Source organism: Aegilops tauschii, chromosome 1, assembly GCF_002575655.3.
Source record: "Aegilops tauschii subsp. strangulata cultivar AL8/78 chromosome 1, Aet v6.0, whole genome shotgun sequence".
In the NCBI taxonomy this organism is placed as follows: Eukaryota; Viridiplantae; Streptophyta; class Magnoliopsida; order Poales; family Poaceae; genus Aegilops; species Aegilops tauschii.
In genome coordinates this window covers 50,264,267-50,285,145 of record NC_053035.3, presented here as the reverse complement: position 1 = coordinate 50,285,145, position 20,879 = coordinate 50,264,267, and the positions used below count along the sequence as shown (strand labels likewise).

The following is a 20,879-nucleotide window of genomic DNA, read 5'->3' as shown; positions in this document are numbered from 1 at the left end:
CATAAAATTTTCATGAATTCAAAAAATGTCTGGAAAATTATAAAATGTCCAGTATTTTGAAAAATGTTTGCATTTATAAAAAAAATCATGATTTTGAAAAAATGTTCGCAAAAAAACTGATGATGTTAGAAAAAATGATCATGTATTCAAAACTTATTCGGGAATTTGAAAAAAATTAAATTTTAGAATATGTTCAAAAAAATCAAACAGATCTGCAAATAACGAACAAAACTTACCTGCTTATATAGGGGGTTTTTTATATGTAGAGGTTGTTTTATGCTTTTATTTAGTACATGTGAGTCGCGTAAAAAAAGGTTTCCATATTCTGCACAGCATTGAGCCCAAAAAATTTGTCAAAACTTCCTACGGATTAGTTTTTGTAAGATGTATGAAAATGACTAAATATCTAATTTGCCTTCATACACATCTATGTTTATTCTGGTACTATAGTTTTACTAGTTAGGGTACACACCGTGACCCTCGGTGAAGGCGAGATACACCATTCATTAGTCTAGCTCAGGTAGGGTACATCAATACAATTTTCTTAGCTATAAAATATTTTGTTGTGGTGCCTTAGGAAATCAAGTCGTGATGAGACCATCACATTTTTAGCTTTTGAAATGACTTTTTAGAAGTTCCTTATCTCATCATGACATGATTCAGACGTAGTTTATGAAATCACATTTCAAAGGTCCCGATCTCATCCTAGCATATGTTTCAGAATTTTTTTAATCTCTACCACATATGCATAATTTGATGGTTTTACTCCCGTTGCAACGCACAGGCACATATTTTCTAGTAGAACCAAAAAATGATATATGAACAAACATAATTTAGACAATTTGAGGAGAAGGCTTTATTAGTTTCACAAACGTTCTCATACAAAGTGCTTAACAAAAACTTTTCTGAGCACAGCCTCACGAATTACAGATCTGGAAGGAAACCTATTGTGAGGCCAGGCACATGGAATGTAAAAGCCAACGCTCCTCCTCCCACAGCTAAACTAGAGTCACTACGCCAGAGGAGGGAATGTGTAACCTGCAAGACCATTCAATTTGACCCAACGTATGATCAGAATAGAACAAGAAGCATATAAAATGCATAACTAAAATCAAAATTGTGTGAATCCGAAGAATAACAAATATCAAAACTGCATGTATGCAATACCGATCGTCATAATTCCCTTAATATATTTCACTTACTTCCGCACTTGTAGCCATGTGGGAACGGCTTCTTGCAGAAATTGGCAACGTAGGCAACCTTCTCCATACAATATATCTTCTCTTTCTCCTTGGTGACACCAGCGCAAAGGCATGGGATGTTTGCCTTCTGCCACACGGCGCAGCATGCGTCCGACGGATCTAGCTTCGGGTTTGCTGGCCATTGTTGATACTTAGCACACTCCTTGATCATGGCCTGTCGGTCACCCTCACATTCGTCAGCCGACACGGCTACCGCAATAGCGAGGATGATGAAACATAAGCACATTAGTTTCGCCATGGCTATTTCTTTTGTATCTGCTACACTAGAGCCCTCTCTACCCCTTTGATGTTATAATTGTTTGTGTGCTTTTCTGTGAATGTGTGGGATACATGACTTCGTTAGCTATGGCTTGGTTTATATAGCCTTGTTTGAGATGATGATATGGGCGCATGCATTAGTTGTATATCTTGAAGATATGGCACCATGTCAAAAAATTAATATGTACATTAATCGCACTCTAGAGGCTACATCATACATTAGTTCTATATCTTGAAGATATGATTTTGTATCAAACAATAAATGTGCACATTAATTCTATATCTACAGGCTATACCTTGAAGATACGAAATAACATCAAATAATGAGTGTGTACAGTAACTTCACATCGACATGTTAGACTACTCACTGTGGGAGTAACATAGGTGGTAACATCACACATATCTAGATAAAATAGATGATGTGGAAAGCAATTAATAAAGAAAGAGAGGTATGTAGTAACATAGCTAGTTACTAGTACTATGAGTAACATCACACATACCAATGCAAGATGAGTATATAACCTAATAAATGAAGTGTTGCCTGACACCACACAGATGTTACTCCCCATTGTAGAGGTAGTAACATAGACTAGTAACATACATTAGTTGTACTCCCTCCGTTCCGAATTACTTGTCACTGAAATGGATGTATCTAGAACTAAAAAATGTCTGGATACATCCATTTCTACGACAAGTAATTCCGAACATAGGGAGTACTTATATATGATATATCTCGAAGATATGGTACTGCATACAAAATGAATATATGCATTAGTTGCACATCTACATGCTACAATATGACATTAATTATATATATCTTGAAGATATGAAGATATGGTACTACATCGAAGAATGAACGTGTACATTAATTGCACATCTACATGCTACAACATTACACTAATTATATATATCTTGAAGGTATTGTACTGCATCAAAAAAATGAATGTGTACATTAATTGCATATCTACAGGCTACAACATTACATTAATTATATATATCTTGAAGATATGCTACTGCATCAAAAAAATGAATGTGTACATTACTTGCATATCTAAGGCAACAGCATTACATTAATTATTGGAAATGTTAGCTAGCGACCGTCAGCTATGAGAGTTTTCGCAGTGACCCATGATTCGTTTGCACAAATCCTGACGCAGGATCCAAGCCATGTTGGATTTTCAAACTGGTTCGCTGCAAGAAACAATCTGACAAACTAATTTTCAAGACATAGAAGCCAGCCCACTGGCTAACAACACGTCCCTCCACCTAGTACACTTGGGTTCAAATCCCACTCTACCACTTTTTATTTTTTTATTTATTATTTATTACAGTATAGGAGACAATAGTTTTTCTATTAAGAGATGCAATTTATTATTATTATATTAAGAGATGGCATTTTTTACTATTTAATAGATGTCATTTTTATATTAAGAGATGGAATTTTTATTATTCGGAGATGGCACTTTTTATCAAGAGATGTCATTTTTTTGGTTTATTAAGATATGGCACTTTTTTCTTTTATGTTCATATGGCACTTTTTGTTCTAATGATGGTATTTTTAAATTTTTAGCATGGTATTTTTTTGCTTTTATAGTTCATACGACTATTTTTCAATCAGTCATCTATATATTTATAAAATTAGAGAGATGGTTTTTTATAAAGTAGCATGACACTTTTTTATAAGTTAGATCATATTTATGGTCATTTTATATCTATAGGCTACAACATTAACAACAAATGGCTACAATATTGCATCACACTTTGTAAATATGCACCGCCTATATATCACAGTACGTAAGACATTGGATACGTACATTAATGGACCACAGAGAACATTAGATTGAACCCAGGGGCGAAGCCTTAGGGCACGACTCGTCTTTCCAACATAAAAGCTTAGGTATGTAATTGTTGGCTCATGTGAGACAGTTTTTTTCATTTTGCCCGTGCTATTACTCTGGGCTTATCAATTGGCCCTTCTTACTTTCATGTCTTCTACTGGTTGAGCCCACATATCTTTAATTGCCGACGTTTCTATTTGTATATACTAAAATCCAAAAATATAGTTAAAATACAAAAAACAAAATATTCGGACAGAAATTGATGCTTTTTCTACATGCATGCAAATTTTCATGAGCATTTTGGAGTATTGATTTTTGGAGCATCGATTTTCGGCAAGAAATTGATGTTTTTCCTTCATGTGTGCAAATTTTCTACATGTTTTCGTGCAAATATAGTACATGAGCATTTTGGGGCATCGATGGTACTTTGGCCCATCCTGTGTCTTCTGGCCCAGAAAAATTCTCCAAAAAGTTTCGCTGCGTTTGGACTCCGTTTGGTATTGATTTTCAGCGAAGTAAAAAACAAGCAAAAAATAGCAACTGGCACTGGGCACTATGTCAATAGGTTAGTCCCAAAAATGATATAAAGTTGCTATAAAATGATTGTAAAACATCCAAGAATAATAATATAACAGCATGGAACAATCAAAAATTATAGATACGTTGGAGACGTATCAGCCACATACCAACGCATGATTCAAGCATGCCTCGAAAATCACATTGGCAAAACGGTCGAGGCATACGTGGACGATGTGGTTATCAAAACCAAACACATAGACCAACTGGTAGATGACCTACGCCAAACCTTTGACAACTTGCATCTTATGACATATGACTCAACCTGGAAAAATGTATCTTTAGGGTCCCCGCCGGAAAGCTGCTCGGATTTATCATTTCCCATAAAGGAATCGAGGCCAATCCGGCCAAAACTAGAGCGCTATCTCAGCTCACAATACCAACAGAGCTCAAGCATGTTTAGAAGCTGGCAGGATGCGGGGCAGCCTTAAGCCGGTTCATATCCCGCCTCGGAGAAAAAGCATTGCCACTCTACAAGCTTCTAAAAAAACCAAGAATTTCCAATGGACAGACAAAGCAACTGCGGCGCTCGAGGAGATTAAAACACTCCTAGCAAGCAACCCTATCCTAACCTCACCTAGTATTGGCGAGCCCATGTTGCTATATGTTTCAGCCACCAATGAGGTGGTCAGCGCGGTGCTTGTGGTGGAACGGGAATACGAGGGCCACAAATTTCAGGTCCAGAAGCCGGTCTATTACGTGTCTGAAGTGTTAACACCATGCAAAACACGGTACTCGCACTATCAAAAGATAGCTTACACAGTCTTCATGGAGTCCCAAAAGATTCGACACTACTTTCATGAATGTTTAGTCACAGTGGCAACAGAGGTCCCCTTAAACGATATAATCAATAATAGAGACGCCACGGGCCACATCGCCAAGTGGGCCATCGAGCTGCTCCTCTTCAAGATAACATACAAACCACGCTGAGCCATTAAATCTCAGGTGCTGGCCAATTTCATTGCCGAATAGATAGAAACCGAACTACCCAGGGAGTACAGTACATATTCACACGGGACAATATACTTCGACGGCTCAAATATGTTAGCCGGACTAGGGGCTGGGGTCAACTTAATCTCCCCACAGGCAACACTATTCGGTACGTCCTACAAATAATGTACAGGGACTCCAACAACACAGCCTAATACGAAGCACTACTACATGGTCGTCGTATGGCCACATGTAGGATCAAAAGTATGTCTAGAGGGGGGGTGATTAGACTACTTGACCAGATAAAAATCTAGCCTTTTCCCAATTTTAAGTCTTGGCAGATTTTAGCATCTTAGCACAAGTCAACCAATCAACCTACACATGCAAGTCTAAGAGTATAGTAGCGGAATGTAAAACATTGCAAATGAAGGTAAAGGGAGGAGTTTGGATGGAGAAAACGCAATGTAGATGTGGATATTTTTTCCGTGGTTCCGATAGGTGGTGCTATCGTACATCCATGTTGATGGAGACTTCAACTCACGAAGGGTAACGGTTGCGCGAGTCCACGGAGGGCTCCACCCATGAAGGGTCCACGAAGAAGCAACCTTGTCTATCCCAATATGGCCATCGCCCATGAAGGACTTGCCTCACTAGGGTAGATCTTCACGAAGTAGGCGATCTCCTTGCCTGTACAAACTCCTTGGTTCAACTCCACAATCTTGACGGAGGCTCCCAAGTGACACCTAACCAATCTAGGAGACATGCACCACTCTCCAAAAGGTAATAGATGGTGTGTTATGATGAAATCCTTGCTCTTGTGCTCCAAATGATAGTCTCCCCAACACTCAGCTCTCTCTCACAGATTTGGATTTGGTTGAAAGATGATTTGAGTGGAAAGCAACTTGGAGAAGGCTAGAGATCAAGATTTATGTGGTTGGAATGGAATATCTTGACCTCAACACATGAGTAGGTGGTTCTCTCTCAAAAAATGTATGCTGGAAGTGTATGCATGTTCTGATGGCTCTCTCCATGAATGAAGAGTGGGTAGAGGGGTATATATACCCTCCACACAAAATCTAACGGTTACACACAATTCACCAAACTCGGTGGGACCGAATCGGAAAACTCGGTCAGACCGATTCAGTTCAAAATGTGAACGTTAGGCTTTTCGGTGGGACCGACATGTCAACTCGGTGGGACCGATTTCATTAGGGTTAGGGCATAACGTAATCTCGGTGAGACCGATTACTCAAACTCGGTGGGACTGATTTTGGTAATAAGCTAACCAAAGAGTTGGTCAGGCAAACTCGATGGGACCGATTGGCTCATTTCGGTCAGACCGAAATTTTACGAAGGGGAAACAGAGAGTTTGCATTGCGAACTCGGTGGGACCGATCGCTCATCTCGGTTAGACCGAAACGTTATGAAGGGAAACAGAGAGTTTGCAATCCCATCTCGGTGAGACCGAGATCCCTATCGGTGAGACCGAAGTGACTAGGGTTTCTGGCAGTGGCTATGTCAAATGAACTTGGTGGCGCCGGATAGAACATTTCGGTGGGGCCGAGTTTCACTTTTGGTTTGGGACATATGTGGATATGAGAAAGTGGTTGAGGGTTTTTGGAGCATATCACTAAGCATTTTGAGCAAGAAAGCCATTAAGCAACACCTCATCCCCTTTTAATGGTATTGGCTTTTCCTATGGACTCAATGTGATCTTGGATCACTAAAAAGAAAATGTAGAGTCTTGAGCTTGAGCCAATATATGTCCTTAGCATTTTGAGGGGTCCACATTCCTAATCCATGCCATGCCAATCATTAAACTTTCTGAAATGATCATCTTGAAATAGCATTAGTTCAATGAGCTATATGTTGTTAGTAATTACCAAAACCACCTAGGGATAGTTGCACTTTCAATCTCCCCCTTTTTGGTAATTGATGACAACATATAGATCAAAGCTTCGAGAAATGATAATAAGATTATACATCGTCGCTTTGAGAAGTACGTGATAAGCAAGAGCTCGCCCTAAATTTGTGCATTATTTATTATTTGCTTTTGAATGCAAATGCACAATCGATTAGGATCATGGGTTACTCTTGCATGTCACATACATCTTCGTGGAGCGCTCAAAATGATAGGAATTAAAACATGCACTCATCACCAAGCAAAGTGAATGATCATATAGGGATATAAAAGATAATATCATCTAAGCAAACATTAAAGTATGATATGATCAAACACATGATCATATAAGTATCTCACACGCAGACATAGAGTATCAAACGAGCACACACAAAAGTATCAACCAAATAAAAAGTAGCAAGAGAGACAAAGAAAGCAACACTCTCTCTCGAAGCCTATGATCTATAAATTTCTCCCCCTTTGGCAACAAGTTACCAAAAAGTTTGAAAATGCATAGTGCTATGAGTCTCTCAGGCTTGGTCTTCGGGAGGTGGTGTAGAGAGAACTCCAAGGACAAAGGCATCAGTTGATGTAGCTGGACCTGGTGGAGTGGCTGCTAGAGGTGGAACTGAAGCTGTTGCTGCTGGTGCAGATGAAGTAGCTCTAGTATCTGGCATTGGCACTACAGTAGACCTCTGACCTCTTGGCACTCGCTGAAAAGCATCTGTAGTACCATGTCCTCTCTTCTCCTCTGCTTCCTCCTGGAGCTTCTCAACTGTAGTTTGTATCTCAGTGACTTTCAGATCAAGATCAGAGAACTTTGTTTCTATAATCCTCTCCAAGCTCTCCTGATTCTGAGTCAGGGTGGCCAAGCCCTTCTCAATCCTCAATGTTGCCTGAATCAGATAGGCTAGTTGATCTTGTTTGCTCTTCAAGAACACTTCTGATGCCCACTACTAGGAAAAGGCCTACTAATGGCGCACCTAATTTGGCCATTAATGGCGCATTAGTGGTGCGCCATTAGTAGCACGCCATTAGTATATTTTACTAATGGCGCACCACTGGTGCGCCATTAGTATCTGGTATACTAATGGCGCACCCCAGATGCGCCATTAGTATATACAACAGTGCGCCATTAGTATGCCTCCCAGGGGGCCATGTATACCCAGGTGCTTTGGCATACTAATGGCGCACAACAACAGGATGCGCCATTAGTAACTTCGGCATACTAATGGCGCACTGTTTAGTGATGCGCCATTAGTATCCTTTGGCATACTAATGGCGCACTATGATGTGATGCGCCATTAGTATCCTTTGGCATACTAATGGCGCACTATGATGTGATGCGCCATTAGTATGAATATTAGGTTTTTTTTTATTTTTTTATTTTCTGTTTTTTGCACAGGTTACAAAATGTATAATTGGACAAAATATAGACAGCACACATCAACAACAGATTCATCGAATACAATAGAAGATTAGTATCTGAATACAATTCATCATTTTAGTCTCCGAATACAATTCATCATATTAGTCTCCGAATTGAAAAGACCGAACAAAGATAGAACATTATATTACAAGTCCCGAGACCGCGAGTTTGTCTTCACATTACAAGTCGATATCGATCATCTAAACTACCATCACATAGAAGAGAGCTGCGGTCATCACGATGAGCATCATCACGATGAAACTCGTCTTCATCCGGTTCCTCCAACGCTCCCTCCCCTCTCCCGCTAGATAGCGGTCGTATCTAGATTCGGCCTCGGCCCTAGTGGCGTACCCTTTGTAACTGTTACCGCTGAATCGGTGAACCTGTCTCCGACACTCCTCCCAGTCGTCGTAAACTCCGGGAACCTTACCCTTGTACACGACATACCACAGCATCGCTATGCAGTAGCCAAACGAAACGTTAGTACCAATTCACAGACAATACATAAGCAATATGTAAGTATGCGACAGAACGATCGGAAGAGAAAAGCAAGACATTAATAGCATCGATTACATCTAAGTTGAACGACTCTCGAAACCAAAGAGACATACTACAAGTTCATTAAAGTTTAATTACAACATGAGCCAATCGATGTTTTAGAACTAGACACAGCATCACTGCTTTCGACTCGACTCAAGGGACCGGAGCGTGGATGAAGCCGCCGTCTATTGTGGGAGTCATGAAACAACGGGCGTTGTCAGCCTGCATTTGTAGGATTGTGTCGATGTCACTGTTGGACGGTTGATTTCTTAGGTAGAACTGCCCCGAGGTACGAAGGACATCTTGATGGATGATTTCCGCAAACTCCGACTGGATGCGAAAGAATTCTTGTCTGATGTCCGCGTCCTGGATTGCCCCCAAGCTTGCGGCCCAATCTTTGAGATTATTTGGTAGGAGAAGGTGATTATGGTCCCGCACGATCGCCCGCATGTGATGGATGGCGTAGTAGGCATCCTTCTGACCGCCAGGCGGCTGCTTGACGCAGCAGAACGTCGTATTGTGGGAGAACACGTGCTTGCCGTACTTACGAATAGGCCTGGTGAAGGTGCCTCCAGATTTGACGTAGCCGGGGAGAACATCATCAAGAACCTTCTTGACATTTGTGTAGTCTACGTTCGATTGACGGTCCGGGTCGAAATACGTGGCCATGGAATATTTGGGGCTTAGGAGGATGAGCGTGCAATGTGTGTCACTGCAGAAAACACGGAATGTTAAAAGAAAAACGATCGAAATCTAAGAATTCATATGTTACGGGGCGGTTGAGGGGAGGACTTACTCGGGAAAGTAAGGCACGAGGAAGTTGTCCTTATCTTGGTTTGCCAGAATGACGCCTTCGAGGTAAGAACTCGCGACTTGCCGGTCCCCAGCGCTGCCCAAGATCTTGGCACGCATGTAGAAGGGGTCGACTATCACGATGTCTGGGGTCTTGTCGCGAATGATCCGCATCTCCATACTCAGCGAAAATAGCCGAACGAAGGTGTAGTGCAGCGGATGAAGGTTCAACATAGCGTGGATGTCATCAAACCGCAGGACGATCGTACCCCCGATGGAGTTATCCACAAAGCCCTTGCCCTCTGGCACCTTGGCCGCGAAAACCGGGTATGCCACATCCTTCTCTCGGAGACGCCGCTTCTCCAAAGAAAGAACACTGTCATGCAGACTCCGCATAGCACCGGTTGTAGCATCGAGCATATTTCTCGGTAGCATCGGCCTACCCGCCACATGCACCCTCCTCGAGATATCCGCAGTTGAAGGTGGCCCGTCCTGAGCACGGATCGTACTCGGTGCCGGCTGGCCCGCACCCTTGTTAGTCTTTCTTTTGCGTGCCTTCTTCTTGATCTCCTGTAATGGGACCGAGTTCTGCTCACAGACCGCCTTTTTGAGTGTGTTGGGGCTGATCATATTTGGCACCTCGCCTATCTGAGGCTGGTGAAGTCGGGAGCTGGAGGCGTCTCCTGAGAGCTGAACTGCAGACGACGCCTGTTGCAACTTGGCTACTCCGCGGTACCAGCTAGATCGCACACGTCTTTTGTTGGGTTGGGTTCTTGAGAAGGAGGCCCCATGAAGTCGCCACCGTCCCCATGATCGGCAAAGTACTGATCGTCGTTGGCAAATGTATCGCCGTCGTCGTCGTTCTGATCCTGTGCCATATGTATGTTTGGATCCAGTGGCATAGGGATGTCCGGCACCGTTGCGGCGGTCTTGCCATGGGGCCGACTTGGCGCCGGCACGACTGGCGGTGTTGTCTTTGGGGTGGTGTCCCCCGCCCCCAAACGAATCTGGCTCTTCGGCCAAAGCAGGGGCCAGCTCAGGCAGGCGCTGAGGTTCATCACGTCATCATCGTCGGCCCCGATGGGTCGAATCGGAGGTAACACCTCGTCGCAGCCTGGCAGCACCCGAACCAGTTGAACCCTAAACAAGTTGGGTGGCATCTGGGTACTGTGGAATAAGGGGTTGCCCGGTTGAACGATTTTGCCCTTGGCGACATTGACCAACTCGTTGTTCACGAAGTGCAGGAGAGTGCACGGAACGTCGGCGGCGCCCTGCGAAAACATGTAGGGCGTTAGGGATGCCCAGTCAAAAGCAAGGAGATGAAGTCCTCGGCCGAGAGAGGCTTAATTAGTTACCGTGATGATGGCGTCGAGCTTGGCTAATGTCGAGGCACCGCCAACGGCGGGCGTGCAGTTGACGGAGGGGCCGCTTGCTGCAGAGGTGCCGGCCGGCGTACACCCGGGTGCATTAAGCTCCAGTGCCGGCGTCGGAGACACCAATGCCGCCTCCGCCGGAGACACCAATGGCCCCGCCATCGCGTTCTGCGAGTTGCTGGCCGTGAAGCTAGGAATCGGGGGCGGCCCCTGTTGGCCGCCCGCAATCCACGCACTAATCCCCTGGATCAAGGTAGGCACAATGGCGGTGATCGTCGCTCCGAGTTGTTGTTGCACTTGCTCTTGGACAATCTCCGGAATCCGCGCCACCTGTGCCCTGAGTTCTTGAACCTCACGCGCCTGGCTTTCCGAGCTGGTCTTTTTCTCCTTTCGCCCAGCAGTGTCATAGTATGACGACCATTTTGTCGACAAGCCTTTGCCGGCCACACGACCAGCTGACGTCGGCTTACTAAGCTTATCCTTGTTCTTCATTACATTCAACGCCCTATTTAGAGTGGTGTCCCAAGGGTTGCTCTTAGTCGACCCCGCGCTACTGCTTTCAGTCGCCTGCGGAAGGAATGTGAACCATTTAGAAATTTGGCTTCATTAATTAGAATGCAACCATATGGAGCTAATTACGAGGGGGTGTATTCCTTACCAGAACAAGCTCAAGCGCCCTGGTCTTCGGATCCGTGGTAAGCTCCTTTGTTTTCGGGTCCTTCTTGTACCGGGCCCTGACAAAGTTCCTGGTCTGCTTGTCACCCTATTTATCGAAGAGGGGCGGTAGGCCTTGCTCGGCACGGTCCGCCTCCTCCTTGTCCCATATAGGCTCCGCCACTCTTTAACCGCCGGGACCGAGTGTGTGTTCCCCTAAGTTCAGCTCCCGCATTTCTTTCCCCCACTTACTTGATTCGGAGTTTGCGGTGCTCGAGCAATTGATCTTGAAGTCGTTGTAGTCATCTTCGGTGATCGAAGGATTTTTCTCCTTGATCTTCTCATAACTCTCACCTTTCTCGATCATTCTCTTCACATTGCTTTTCCAAGTAGACAGGGCCTTGCTCATCTTCGTGAGGGCAGCATTGTTCACTTTATTCCCTTTGAGGCTTGTGTTTTCAAATTCAGCGGGGAACTTGTATCGTTCGTGCAGCTTCGTGAAGAGGAGGTTGCGCAAATTCCCTCGGTCAGGATGCGTCAGGTTCTCGGTGTTGATCGAGACGGTGCTCCGGAGAATGCACCCGAGCTGAAGCGAGTACCCCTTGACTATTCGTTGGGGCGCCGTTGGATTCCCGTCGGAGTCCACTTCAGTAACTTCCTCCTTGAGGGTGCGGAGCACGGTCGGGCGCCGGTCCTTCCGTTGCCTCTTCGGTTGGCTACCATCTGTGCGTGCGCCGCCATCATCAGTGGTGGCATCCTCGGCGGCACCATCAGTGGTGGCATCAGTGGGGTCATCCTCGGCGGTACCATCCGTGGTCTCAGGATCGGTGGGGAAGGCGGCGTCCTCATACAAGTGAGGTTGTTCCTCCATCTCCTGGGACAGCTTCCAGAATGGCTTGACGCTCGAACCCCCGGCCTCATCGTTGTTGGCCATGTTTCTCTCTAAATAGGAACAAAGTTTGGTTAAAAAGTTGGTTATTGTCAAGGAACAAGATCATGGTCTCATCATTTAGGGTTTGTCGACACCGAGGCATCCTAAAAGCTAAGCTTTTATCATTGAGGGTTTTTCGACGCCGAGGCACCCTAAAAGCCTAAGCTTTCATCATTTCGGTTTTTATCGACACCGAGGCACCCTAAAAGCCATGCATTAGTCACAAGTACGTCGGGGCACTTGATCCTACTTAATTAACTACTAAGATACCCCGGCCCATGCATTAGTCACAAGTACCCCATATGTCCTATTTTTAGCAAAGTCATGCTAAAATTCACGGAAAATTTTAGCATGACCTTTGCTGAAAATAGGACATATGGAGTACCCGAATTTGCCGGAACGGAAGTTAATCGACATTCCGGCAAACTCAAGGGCCTCTCGGGTGGACAAGGCAAAAAAGGCCTCCATCACAACATGGAAAATACATTGGCATGTGAAGAGGTAAAACAATATATGCATCTCCAAGCAGTATCATCTCCAAGCAGTATCATATTTGTAATGACTAAAAATATTTACTTCAGGAAATATTTACTACTGTAGTTTCTGTTACAAACAAAAAAAAGACTGAAGTTTGTCCTAGCTATATTTCAGGATGATTTTTCAGTTGCTCATGCTTTTTACAAATTGTAGGTACTGTTTTTTATACCTAAACAAAATTGCCCTAGCTATATTTGCTACTCTTTTTTTATTTGCTACTCTTTTTATACCTAATTTTTTTGTTACTGTTTTTAAAATTGCTACTATTCTTTTAAAATTGCTACTGTTTTTTATACCTAAACAAAATTACCCTAGCTATATTTGCTAATATTTTTTATTTGCTACTGTTTTTATACCTAATTTTTTTGGTACTGTTTTTTCAAATTGCTACTGTTTTTGCTATTACCCTAATTTCCTAAAAGATTTCTAACTTTGCTAACTGTGCTAGATTTGCCCTAAAATCTATGCACAAAAACACAGAGAAGGCATTAGGCATTACACAAAAACACAGAGAACTGCTATAATTTACAACAGGCTTTTGGTTTCTGGAACCATTTCATGCCCAAGTGATCTGATCCTTGTACTTTTGCTACAATGATACAGTGATACAAGTAGAATATGAAGGCATTAGGCATTACAACAAAAGGAACAGAGCTGCTATATTTACAACATGCTTTGATACATACACCACCAAAGTCCAAAGAGTAACCACTTATTAGCTACCAGGAGTAAGTAACTAACTAAATACACGACCAGAGAATAACTCACTTTGCCTCTCACTTGCTTCCTTCACCTCAGAGCGATCTTCTCTTATTACTACTCCTGCACAACATTTTCATAATTTTTATTATCTTCACAACCAAGGTACTGCATTCTGTAACAACCAACTACAAAACTACAAATCAATCAAGGACATGTGGTTATTTCCTCCGCACTAAATTGGCAGGTGAGTCACAAAAGGAACCCCGCCAAGTTTCATAGCACTATCACCCAAACAAGGTACTGAGTTTCTTGGAGCAACTCATAAGCTGGTCTGTGGTGCTAGTTCATGATGAACTATGCAAACGTGTACAGAGATACACAAGAGATTTAGTCTTATACTCCATCCAGCACTGTGTCCACATATTTGGCAATATCTGCCTAATCAAAGCGATGATGTGTGGCGAGCAGATTTGAAGCAGGCCTTATGCAGACCCTTTTGTAGAATTGCAAAGTTTATGGTACACAAGATCGACACTTCAAGTATAAGTGATTTAATCCATACCATTAGGGACTAATAAATGTATCTTCGCCCTCCTAAGATTTCTTTCAATCTACGCCACTGCCACCTATATATATTACTCAAACTGGCCCAAGGGCCATGATGTTACAGACAAATTACAAGCCGATGTAATCCATTCAGTTAGTGAACTCTCATTGTTTCTCAAAGGAATTCCAAACAAGCACAAACAGAAACTTCGTGTAAAATTCATGAGTTCACATGTACATGCTAGGTGCTTACATACACCGAGTAGTTTCAGACTGGAACCGTGTAGAACATACAGAAGATTGATTATTTGCAAACCCTACACCCTAAAATTTACAAAGGGGAAGGAGGAGGCCGGAGGGGGAGGGAGAGGTGGGGGCAGTACCTGAGGAGGCGGAGGAGGCCGGAGGGGATAAGGAGGAGGTCGGAGCGGCGCGACGGTGGCGCGGACGAGGAGGAGGGCGAGGACGAGGACGACGGGGCGGCGGCGTCGGGAGAGGAGAGGGGAAGGGGATCGAGGGCGACGTCGAGGGGCGAGGAGGAGGTCGGGGTAGCGGCGTCGGGAGAGGAGAGGGGAAGGGGCAGCGGCGTCGGGGCGTCGGGGCGGAGACGAGGACGACGGGGCGGCGTCGAGGCGGATCGAGGGCGAGGGCGAGGGCGAGGGAGAGAGAGGGGGTAGGTTTGGGCCGGGGATAGGAGAGGGGAAGGGGATTGAGGGCGAGGGCACAATACTAATGGCGCACCACCCCTCGGTGCGCCATAAGTACATCCATACTAATGGCGCACCTCACCCTGGTGCGCCATTAGTATTTTTTTTTTGATTTCTGCTCGAGCCAACAGGTTATCTTCCACCTGACCTGATCTACACCAAGTTCCCTCTACTAGCTCGACTGGTCAGCAGCCAGTTCTCACACCAGGAGGTCCTGGGTTCGATTCCCAGGCTCCACAATTTTTTTTTATGCATTTAAAATGCTGTTTGATATTTATTTGTGTTTAAATATGTTCAAACTTGTTTAAATCATAACAGTAATATTTTTTTATAAGACAGTAATAATTTTTTTAAAAATATCATCAAACAGTAATGCCGGTGGAGCGGGGGAGGGTGCGCGGGGTGCGGGGGGCCGGTGGACCGGGGGGTGCTCGGCGGCGAGGGGGACCGGATCTGGCGAGGTGGGATAGCGATCGAGATGGAGGGGGATCGAGATCGAGTGTCCATGAAATTTAAAAATATTCATGATAGTTCAAAAAGTGCCCATGAAATACAATCGAGAAATGAAGGCTACGATTTAAATACAATCGATCTTAGCTAGCTATCTGTTCACAATCTTCTTGCCCTTCTTTTTCGCAAATGGAGTTCTTCTGTGGAACGGACGTCCTTTAGGTAGGGTGCTCCTGCTTCTTCTTGTGGTGTATGCTGCTACTTCATCATCGTCGTCATGTTCGATTCTCGGGTCGCCGTACTTGTCGAAGTCTTGCTCATTGGCTACTCCATCCATTCCGATGATCTTCCTTTTGCCTCTCCTCACGACAACACGACTGGGCTTTGACGGGTCGGTAATGAAGAAGCATTGGTCCACTTGGGAAGCCAGTACCCATGGCTCATTTTTCGCGGTGACGTTTGCGCCTGCGGTCTTGGATTTGGCTTCGGGTATAACCATGGTGGTGAAATACCGGTCTTCTTTTAGGACGCTCTTGGCCCATCTGACACGGAACGTCGGGACCTTCTCTCCAGCATAGCTCAGCTCCCAGATCTCCTCGATCCTTCCGTAGTATCTGTCCTTGTCGTTACCGGTGTAGGATTCCATCGTTACCCCGGAGTTCTGATAACCATCGCTCTTCATGTCCTTGGCCTCGGTGTAGAATGTGTAGCCGTTGATATCGTATGCCTCATAGGTCATCAGGTTGTGCTCGGCGCCCTGTGACAAGGCGAATATGAGTTGTTATTCTGTGGAAGAATCCTCATGTAAAGGGTACGACAGAATCTTCTGCTTGAACCAACGCGTGAAACATGAGTTGTGCTCTTTGAGTATATCTCCGTCCGTCCTCTGTTGGCCTCGGTCATTGTACGTCTTCTTAATAAAGGTTTTGTGCTCTACCACCCAAGGATCGACCACGTCTATGTGTTGTAGCGCGACTAGGTTTGCTCTTTCAAAGTCGGCGAGTCGACCCTCGAAGTCGACATGCATTTCGCGGCGACCCTCACGGTGACCCCATCCAGCGAGCCTGCCGAGGTGCCTGTTGACGGGCAGACCAACGGGGTTCTCGATGCCTAGATAATTCGTGCAGTAGGAGATGCACTCTTCGGTCAGAAAGCCCCTGGCTATGCTTCCCTCTGGACGTGACATGTTGCGAACGTATCCTTTGATGACACCATTCATCCTTTCGAACGGCATCATGCTGTGCAGGAACGTCGGCCCGAGTTGGATGATATCGTCCATGATATGGACCAGCAGATGCACCATAACATCGAAGAATGCGGGCGGGAAGTACATCTCAAGCTCGCATAGTATCACCACGATCTCTTCCTGTAGCCTTCTGAGTTGCCTCACGCCAACAGACTTCCGAGAGATGACGTCGAAAAAGTTGCATAGGCCAAATAGCGTTTCACGGACGTGCACGTCCATGATCCCACGGATTGCAACTGGAAGTATCTGCGTCATCAGCATGTGACAGTCGTGAGACTTCATCCCGCTGAACTTCAGCTTCGCTAGGTCTAGGTATCTGCTTATCTTCCCCGCGTAACCGTAAGGAAGTTTTACTCCTACGAGGCAGGTGAAAAACTGCTCGATCTCCTCCTGACTTAGAGTGAAGCACGCGGGAGGGTAGTCATTTCCGGTCTTCTTGGCCTTTTTGCCTTTGCGACGACTTTCCGTGTCCTGCTTCGCCTCATCATCATCATCATCATCATCATCATCATCATCATCATCATATATAGCGTGAAGCTCCTGCCTGATGCCCATTGATTTCAAGTCTGCCCTTGCTTTCGGCCCATCTTTGGTCCTCTCTGGCATGTTGAGCAGGGTACCAAGCAGACTTTCGGACACGTACTTCGTGATATGCATGACATCAAGGCTGTGAGGCACACGGTGGATCTTCCAGTACGGCAAGTCCCAGAAAACAGACCTCGTTTTCCATACCTTCAGCAACGGCTCTGGCGCCTTTCGCTTCTTTCCCGGCTCTGGCGCCTTTTGCTTCTTTCCCGGCAGTGGGCAGTCTTTCCAATTTTTCAACAGCTCGTCTATTTCCTCGCCGCTCCTCGTACGCGGGCGTCCTCGGGGTTCGGTTTCACCATCGAATAAATCCTTGCGTTTTCTCCAAGGGTCATCGTCGCGAAGCCACCTTCGATGTCCCATGAACACGGTTTTCGAAGACCCGGGATCTCTATCTAGCTGGCGATACGTTGTGTCATCCATGCACCTGACGCATCCAGAAAATCCGTGGACCACCTGCCCCGCGACATATCCGTAACCGAGATAGTCGTGCACCGTCGTGAGCAGCGCGGCTCTCATAGGGAAATATTCTTTCTCTGCGGCGTCCCACGTATTGGCTGGCGTTTTCCACAGCGTGTCAAGCTCCTCTTTCAGCAGCCCCAGATACAGATTGATGTCGTTCCCTGGTTGTTTCGGTCCTTCAATTAGCATACTCATGTGAATGTACTTCCTCTTCATGCACAACTAGGGGGGAAGGTTGTACATCCACACAAACACAGGCCAGGTGCTATGTGTGCTTCTCTGGCTGCCAAACGGATTGACTCCATCGGTGCTCGCGCCCAGCACGATGTTCCTTGGATCGTTCCCAAATTCTAGGTCTTCGAAGTTCAACGCTTGCCACTGGCTCGCATCCTTAGGGTGACTCAGCATCTTGTCTTTTTTATCTATCTCCAGATCATTTGCGTCATCTTCTCGCTTCTTCTCCTCCCTATCCGCGTGCCAACGCAAGAGCTTTGCTACCTTAGGGTCCGCGAAATACCGCTGCAGACGAGGAGTGATCGGAAAGTACCACACCACTTTTCGAGGAGCTTTCTTCCTCTTCTTGTATCGAGTGACGCCGCACACCGGACATATGGTAGACTCCGCGTGCTTGTCCCGATAAATGATGCAATTGTTCATGCACACATGGTATTTCACGTGCGGTAAATCCAGAGGACACACGATTTTCTTCGCCTCCTCCAAACTGGTCGGGCACTTGTTCCCCTTGGGAAGACGTTCGTGCCAGAATGACATGTTCTCGTCGAAGCATGCGTCGGTCATTTTGTGTTTTACCTTCATCTCCAGAGCCATGAGCGTTACTTTCAGGCGGGTATCCTCGGGCCTGCATCCTTCATACAATGGAGTAACCGCGTCTAACTCAAGTTGATCCATCTTGGCTTTCTCTCGGGCGGCAGCTCTTGCGTTATCCGTCTGCTTGAGAAGCAGCTCTTGAATATGAGGGTCCTGCACCCAGCCCATCGATGGTCCAGCGTCGTCTGCTCCGCCGGCATCATCATCTTCATGATCATGCCCATCGTCTGCTCCGGCATCTTCCTCATCATCATGTCCAGCATCTTCTACATGATGACTGTGCACAGCATCACCGTCGTGATCATCTCCTGGGGATTCTTCGTCTTCTCGCCCGCCCGAGCCGCGGTGGTTGTCTTGTTGCCCTTCCTCATTTCTTGCCCGGCCCCCATGGACGACTTCGTAGTCATCTTCATCACCTTGCCACCGATAGCCATCCATGAAACCACGCAAGAGCAGGTGGTCCCGCACCTGCCAGGATTCCGGGTCCGCAATAAGGCTCTTCAGCTTGCATCTTCGACACGGATATCTTATCTCCGTCTCGTTCTTTTGAAGCATCTCGGCCTTCGCGGACCTCAAAAACCTATTCACGATGCCTTCGGTCATCATGCGGACCATGGTCGCCTGCGGGGTAGAGCAAAACGATATTTTAGAACCAAGAAAAAATTTGGCATGACTTTCCCTAAAAATAGGACCAAAAAGAATGCTTAATGCCAAAATTCTCGCCGAAACGGAAATGAATCAACATTCCGGCAAAATATTGGCAACTATCGCATTTCAAATACCGGTACACCTCCAAACACAAACACATATGCAACACCACAAACATATGCAACACCACGAACATACATAGATCTAGCTAGGCCATAAAAAGTGCATGTGCACATTGTTGTAGGGAGAACAACATAAATATAGCTCCCCCCTTACTTACCTATCAAAACAAGGTGATTTAACCACTTAAATTGAATGAATCTATGGTGGAAATGAGGTGAAAAAGAGGAGGCACCCGAGACAAGGAGGAGGTGGAGAGAATGAAGTGGGGAGAAAGTGAGTGTGGGTAGGAGAGGCTGTCCAAAATATCTTGTTGCTGCCCACTTACTAATGGCGCACCAACTCTGAATGCGCCATTAGTATGTTTGGACAGGCGCACTAGTTAAATTTTTTTGATACTAATGGCGCACCCTCGGCCAGGTGCGCCATTACTAGTTACAACTAGTAATGGCGCACTGTGTCTGGATGTGCCATTAGTATGTTTGGACAGGCGCACTAGTTAAAACAAATTTTTTTTGATACTAATGGCGCACCCTTGGACAGGTGCGCCATTACTAGTTACAACTAGTAATGGCGCACTGTGTCTGGATGCGCCATTAGTATGTTTGGACAGGCGCACTAGTTAAATTTTTTTATACTAATGGCGCACCCTGGCCCAGGTGCGCCATTACTAGTTACAACTAGTAATGGCGCACTGTGTCTCGATGCGCCATTAGTATGTTTGGACAGGCGCAGTAGTTAAATTTTTTTTGTTACTAATGGCGCACCCTGGGACAGGTGCGCCATTACTAGTTACAACTAGTAATAGCGCACTCTGTCTGGATGCGCCATTAGTATGTTTGGACAGGCGCACTAGTTAAAATTTTTTATATACTAATGGCGCACCCTGGGCCAGGTGCGCCATTACTAGTTACAACTAGTAATGGTGCACTGTGTCTGGATGCACCATTAGTATGTTTGGACAGGCGCACTGTGTCTGGATGCACCATTAGTATGTTTGGACAGGCGCACTAGTTAATTTTTTTTTGGATACTAATGGCGCACCCTGCGCCAGGTGCGCCATTAGTAGTTTCAACTCTAATGGCGTACCAGAAGGTGGTGCGCCATTAGTATATACTAATGGCGCACCGCTTGTCTGGTGCGCCATTAGTGTCAATCCCATCTATAGCCCTTTTTCTAGTAGTGGTCTCCTCAACACTAGGCATCTTTGCAGCTTTTTCTGCCTTTGCCTTTGCTCTCTTCTCTTGTGCTTGCACTGATGATGGTTCATCCTCATTCATCACAACTGTATTGTCTTCAAATTCTGGGTGCAAAGGTAAATGCTCCTTGTCCAACAAGTAAGTGCATGTGCCCATCTTGGAGTTGATGAGCACCTGAATGTGTTGAGCAAACCCACAAGATCTTTTCTGATCAGCAGCTATCCTTTTGATTGTCTCTACAATCAGACTCATGACCTTAAATTTTTGAGGCACATCAAATATCTGCAGCAAGTTGATGGAATGTCCTCTAATCATCTTGTGATCTCCAGATTTGGGTAACACTGTATGCCTCAAGATGGTATTGAT

General features: G+C 45.4%; 1 protein-coding gene across 1 annotated transcript; it reads right to left on the bottom strand.

Moving 5' to 3' along the window:
• Nucleotides 1–832: 832 nt before the first annotated feature.
• LOC109752491 (uncharacterized) lies at nucleotides 833–1,593 on the bottom strand. The gene is made up of 2 exons (XM_020311374.4): nucleotides 1,203–1,593; nucleotides 833–1,038 (listed from the first exon to the last, which is right to left on the bottom strand). The coding sequence occupies exons 1-2, from the start codon at nucleotides 1,498–1,500 to the stop codon at nucleotides 1,013–1,015; spliced, it is 324 nt and encodes a 107-aa protein (XP_020166963.1). The 5' UTR covers nucleotides 1,501–1,593; the 3' UTR covers nucleotides 833–1,012.
• Between the last annotated feature and the right edge of the window lie 19,286 nt (nucleotides 1,594–20,879).